Source organism: Sinocyclocheilus grahami, unplaced genomic scaffold, assembly GCF_001515645.1.
Source record: "Sinocyclocheilus grahami isolate Dianchi unplaced genomic scaffold, SAMN03320097.WGS_v1.1 scaffold427.1, whole genome shotgun sequence".
NCBI classification, from domain to species: Eukaryota; Metazoa; Chordata; class Actinopteri; order Cypriniformes; family Cyprinidae; genus Sinocyclocheilus; species Sinocyclocheilus grahami.
The window spans coordinates 303468-309752 of NW_015505606.1; the positions used below are offsets into that span (position 1 = coordinate 303468).

Here is a 6285-nt window from a genome sequence, read left to right on the forward strand (position 1 = left end):
ACTCTGGTCCACACTCCAGTATAGTAGGTGGCGGTAATACACCTTGATGTTGGATGCCACCCGCCATAAAACAAGAAGAAGAAGAAGAAGAAGAAGAAGAAGAAGAAGAAGAAGAAGAAATGTTGGATGCCACCCGCCATACAACAAGAAGAAGAAGAAGAAGAAGAAGAAGAAGAAGAAGACTAATGTCTGATACACGGAACAAAAATACCGTCGAACTGTCTCAGCGGTCCGTGCCTTAAAACTTCCCCCCACTAGTCACACGTGTGACAGACCTTTCTCTTATATCCGCAAATATGGTAAATCGTGGTTAAAAACTTTATTTAATTAAGAATTACATTTGAATGGCGTGTTTAATAATTGGTATTCTCACTTCAGCCGAAGGCAGCCAAAGGGAAGGGACAGGTGGAGAAGAAGGCTATTCACCCATACAGCAGGAAAGCTGCATATTTAGCAAGCGCTGCCATCAAACAACAGAGGAAAGAAAAGTAAGATTCGTTTCTGCTCCACTTTTATATTTATTCATGTCCTTTAAAGGGAAATAAATAAGGTTTTGTTTTGCTACTGTTACGTTTTTTACGCGTTATACTTTTATATGTTTTTATTGCACCTGTAAATGTATGTGTAAAATCACTTAGGTTAAAAGGTGAAAAGGCACAGCGTCTAAATTTGATTGGTGAGTAGTTTATTTTTATTTTGTACTGCCTTTGTGTAAACAAGGAATGTGAAAGCTTGTTTGTTGACTGGTTTGTGAAAGTTGACATTGGATATTTGGCAGTATACCAATGTGTTATACCCCAGCTAACAAAACTATGTTTTGCTAACGTTCCCATTAAATTATTAAAACGTTATTTGGATGCTTTTTTAAACGTTTTTCTTGTTTTTTTGGAACATTACAGAAAATATTAATTGAATATTCCGTTTGATTTGTTTTGCAAACACTATGGGAATGTTACTTATGAATGTTCTGTTGTCCTCTGAATAATCTGAAACTAGTTAGTAACGTTTGGTGAACATCCCACAACATTTGTGTGATAACGTTTTAAGAACATTATTAAAGTTTAGCATTGAACAAATATTCTATGAGCTTTACTGGTGGAATGTTTGTTCATAACTTTGAGAGAATCTTACCACAATGTTAGCCAAAGTTCGGGGAATGTTCCCTGTTAGCTGCTTACTTGTCTTCACTTATTTTCTGCAGGTGAAAAACTTTTGTGGTTCCAAAGCCAGCTGGACCCTGACAAAGCAGAATACACTAAACATGATGCCTGTGAAATAATTGAGAGGTATGACAAGCCCCAAGCAAACATGTCGTTACGATTTGTAAAGTTCTGCATACATAGCACTGTCTTGAAATGTTGAAAATCTGTATATTGAGAATAATAAAAACAGGCATCTTTGCTCATATCCTCTTTCGCAGGTACCTTCACCGGTTTGACAGAGAGCTGGAGCAAATTGAGTTGGCAAACAGTATCAAAGGACGACAGGGTCGTCAGCATGGCTCTAGAGAGGCTGTCATCAAACAAACAATAGAACGAGAGAGAGCTCAGTATGAAGGCAATGGCTTTGGTATGTTTCCTATACTCGCATTAACTTTTGTATGGGTCTCTTTTATCTTTATTTGTTTCCTGCCATATAAGAGGTTTATGTGATAAGTGTTCAGAATGCATGAATAAAATGTATCCTGCAATAATTAGACACTATTTCTGAAAATGTAAACGTCTGTCAGGAATGGCATGAACAAACGGAGACAGACTAAATCCAGAAGAACTGTGGCAGCTTTTGCCCTAGGTGCACATGCGCATAGTTTTTCAGGAAGCTTTGCAGGTAGATCTCTTGAAGCATCTTGGAGACGTTGCCACAGTTCTTCTGGATTTAGTCTGTCTCAGTTTGTTCTGTTTCTTCATGTCATTGCAGACAGACTGGATGATGATGATATGAGATCTCTGTGTGGAGCACTGGCTATTGTTAGACTCCTTGTGCAAACAAAAATCTCACTGATTACAATTAATGTCAAAAATGAATGTTTGGAAATATAAACTGATATTTCCTACTGACACACTGCAGCAACAGATAGAAATAACTAAATAATATATATAGAAAGGCTAATTATGCTTCCCCCTTGTTACATTTAGGCAACATGTTCTAGATGGTTTAATGTTGTCTTTCTTTTTTCACTTTACAGAAATCCCTGATATCATCAATTCTAAGCATCTGAAAATATTTAGGTAATTACTACATAAAAGCATGTTAACACTCTTTATAGCAAGTCATCAAATTCAAAGAATTTCTGGCACAGAACTATGTAAAGTCCAACCCTAATCCTAACATAATGGCACATCTTTCTAACCTTGAGCCACATTCGTTTAACAGAGAGTGGACTGGTGACCTCAAGAAACTCCCCAACATTAAGATGAGAAAGTTTTCAGCCAAAGGCTCTGACAGCGCACCATCTGCAGTTTCACAAGATAAACACATGGGAGAAGAGAATAATGAAGATGCATCTCTGAATTCTGACACAGACCTATAGTACTATGAAATCCTGCAGCTCTACTACAGTAAAGTTTACTGTAGAGGAAAAGGACCAGAGTGTATTGGGCCGCTTGCAAAAATGTGTTGTTGTAAGGAAGGAGGTTACTTAGTCACTCAGGTAGCACAGTATTATTATTCCATAAATAAACAGAGACTTTGAAACCGTTTGATACATTCACTGGTTTATTGCACTGACTGGTGTTTGCATGTTTCTTTGATAATGTGCATTTGAATTGTGAACAATGATGTTGATCACCAAATCTCACTTGATCCTGATATGGCCCTATGGGCATTTTTTATTTATTATTTTCATATATGAAGTCACTGCAGAAAATCACAATACAAAAAAAAATTAAAATTTGCTGAATTCTTTCTGATTACCACTCAGCAAAACCTGATCACCTCCAAACCTGCAAATTAACAAATCTCTGTCTTAGAAATAAACAAACACTATTCTCCATAAACCCTTCAAAACATACATCCTTAAAAGCTGCATAAGTTTTTTAAAAAAGAAAAAAAAATTCAGTCCTTCATGCCATAAAACATGGATGAAAACAAATCCTGGTTACTATAGTTATCTATTCATTTCTTATAGATTTAGCTATTTTAAATAGATATGCCAAAAGGTTATTGTGATATGTTTTTTAAACAAGTCAGATACAGTAAGAATGGGTAACACTTTATTTTACATTGTCCTTGTTACATGTACTTACTATAGTAATAACAGTAAATTACTGATATATTGATAATTAACTTAAAATATTAGAACACCTTAAAATAAAGTGTAACCCAAGAATGTTTGTCTCATATCATTGTCACTGAATTGCTTGTATCCACCGAATCCTTATATATATATATGCACACACACACACACACACACACACAGTAGTCAGCATTTGAAATGGATCAAAAAAGTTAATCAAAGTTGTCCTAAGAACACATTTTGGTTTTAGGACAACTTTGATGAAAGTTTTTGATCCACTTCAAATGTCGACTAGTGTCTATATATATATATATTTGAATATATATTTCACACACACATCACAGCCACCATATCTATCTGAAATCTCATTATAACCCATTGAAATAAAAAGGAGAAATTATGATAACCAGGATATGGATGTATGGTGTTTTCCTTGGCAGCTGTAAACAAACTATATACTAAAAAACTTTACAGATCACTGAAAACAAAGTAATTGATGTTAACATGATTAAAGAATACAAGCTATTTACCAGTGCTTGTCTGATCCCTAGTTTGTAACACTTGTATCTTTGGTTTCTTGAAGACTTTCAATGTAATTAATTCTATTAATTTGTAAGGTGACTCTCCTCATCTTTACCTGACCCAAGAGTTTAAGAGATTGAGGAAAAGACAGCTGGGGTGAAAGCCAAAGCTATAGAGGATTGGCTTCCTTGACTTGAATAATCACTGCTGTAACGGCCATGTTCCCCTCTGGTCCCGTCACATTCAGATGTCACGGAGCTCTTGCTAATCTATGGAGTAATTAACTTCAGAACAGATTATAAGAATTTTTACCTTATTTTGCTTAGATCTAACCAGTAATAAATATACAGTATGTAGGCTATAGAACAGGGCTGCCAATCGATTAAAGCAAGACACCCCAGGTGAATAGAATAAAACAATTAAAGGATTAGTTCTTCCCAAAATACACATTTGCTGAAAATCTACTCATTATCAGACCATCTGAGATGTAGATGAGTTTGTTTCTTCACCAAAACAGATTTGGAGAAATTTAGCAGCTTTTATCAGCTGTTTGGACTCTCATTCTGACGGCACCCATTCACTGCAGAGGATTCACCGCTGAGCAAGAGATGTAATGCTAAATAAATCTGTTCCGATAAAGAAACAAATGAATCTACATCTTGAATAGCCCGAGAGTGCCTACATTTTAATTTTTGGGTTGCTATTCTTTCAACTAACAGATATCACCAAACGTCCTGTTGATTGTTTACATAAAAAATTTCAAACTGTTTTGGATTTTTACTAGATACATTATTTCCCAAAGGTCTCAATCAAGAAATTGATTATGGTATGTTTTACTAACTCTGTTTTTTTCTTCTTCTTTAACTTGTTTGGAAGCCACTCCCCTAATTGGCAGTGACACACCTGTTGCTGATTGCAAGAATGTTAAAGCATGGTTTGGTAATGCTGTTCTTGATATCTGATGAAGGCCTGGATAACGGCCGAAACGTCATTCAAGAGTGAGTGCTGCACCTTTTTGAATTGACATGGCTTTTTGATTGCACCTCCTATATCGTTGGTAGAGCACCTCCTCTCAGCAATTTTTGTATAAACTGTTTTGTATTACAAGTGTTCTGAAATGTTATGTTTGAAAATACAAATTTAATTAAATGTGCACTAATTTACAGAATAGAAATCTAAACTTTAGATAAAGCCAGGTTTAAAATTCTTGTTTCATTTTGTTGACATATTACTCAAGTTTTTACAGGGGGGATATTTTGAATATCTCTTTTTATCACTTCATAAATCAGAAAATACTGTCAACAGTCAGAAAATAATATATATATATATATATATATATTAGTTTGGTGTATTAAAAAAACTATTTTTCAGAAAAGGCCTTTAAAGATATGTATTGTAATTGAAAGTGCAATAAACACTTAAATGTGTATTTTGGATGTTACACTACTCTGAAACATTATGGAAAGCCAAAATCTCAACATTGACCAGCACTTGAAAAATGTTTTTGCCTGTAGTGTCTTTGCCTTTTTAATTGGCTTAATGATATGACTGCAGACTCGCAAAAAAACATGAAGGTTGTTTAAGCTTAAATGGCTCAGATAATAGGGAAATCCCTTATTACACTATTTAAGAAGGGATCAAGGTTATGAATACACGTGATAATGTTTTTACACCTTGTTTTGTATATAGTAAATTGCTCACAATAAAAGAATGGTTTACCCCAAAATGATGATTTTCTCATCATTTACTCACCCTCATGTCGTTGCAAACCTGTAGTTTCTTTCTTATGTTGACCATAAAAGAAGATATTTTGAAGAATGCTGGTAATACTTTATCCCTATTTTGGAAGTCAATGGTGGCCAACAACTGTTTGATTACCAGCATTCTTCAAAATATCTTCTTTTGTGTTCAACATAAGAAAGAAACTTATACAGGTTTGGAAAGACACGAGGGTGAGTAAATTATGACAATCTTTATTTTGGGCTGAGCTATTCCTTTTAATGTTATAATTTGACAGCCCTATATATAAGTTTACCCACCCTCTAATAAAAATGTAAAAAGTGCTTTTGTTATATGTAAATCACATCACTTTGGTCAAATACACCAGAAGCCCTTTCCTAAATTTTTCCGCAACTGAGATTCAGTGCAGCAAGCATCCATCGTCAAACAGGGGCCATTTCCACTCCTGTGTTTGTTTGTGTCTGAGGAGCGGGAGCCTCCGCTGTCCCGTGCGTGCCGTTGCTCTGGGTGACTGGGGGTGGCCTGTTCTCTTCGTCGCGGACGGTGTCAGGGCAGTTCTGTACAAAGATGATCCTGTTGAAAGCCTTCAGCCTCCTCCAGAGCTGCAGGTAGACTTTGCACTGAATATACATGAAGATGAGTCCTCCAGAAAAGCCAACCGCCACCACGATGAGCTTGGTCCAGAACGGCCAATCCAGCACCCCTACGGCATTGAGAGGGGACAAACGCACCAACGCTGTGTGTGCAATGACAGCATGGCATGGAATTACAGCACTATATTTTATTAT

The 6285-nt window shown here is 35.9% G+C and overlaps 2 protein-coding genes across 2 annotated transcripts in view; one reads left to right on the forward strand and one right to left on the reverse strand.

Moving 5' to 3' along the window:
• The first annotated feature begins 151 nt into the window (after nucleotides 1-151).
• Nucleotides 152-3134, forward strand: LOC107551564 (translation machinery-associated protein 16-like). The gene is made up of 7 exons (XM_016233205.1): nucleotides 152-299; nucleotides 379-488; nucleotides 639-676; nucleotides 1202-1286; nucleotides 1421-1569; nucleotides 2186-2228; nucleotides 2374-3134. The coding sequence occupies exons 1-7, from the start codon at nucleotides 297-299 to the stop codon at nucleotides 2528-2530; spliced, it is 585 nt and encodes a 194-aa protein (XP_016088691.1). The 5' UTR covers nucleotides 152-296; the 3' UTR covers nucleotides 2531-3134.
• A 2540-nt stretch (nucleotides 3135-5674) lies between these two features.
• The window catches only part of LOC107551579 (E3 ubiquitin-protein ligase MARCH1-like), a 4162-nt gene continuing 3551 nt past the window's right edge, over nucleotides 5675-6285 (reverse strand). Inside the window, exon 4 of the mRNA XM_016233232.1 lies at nucleotides 5675-6200. Coding sequence (XP_016088718.1) covers nucleotides 5920-6200 — 281 coding nt within the window. The 3' untranslated portion in view covers nucleotides 5675-5919. The remainder of the gene's footprint in view (nucleotides 6201-6285) is intronic.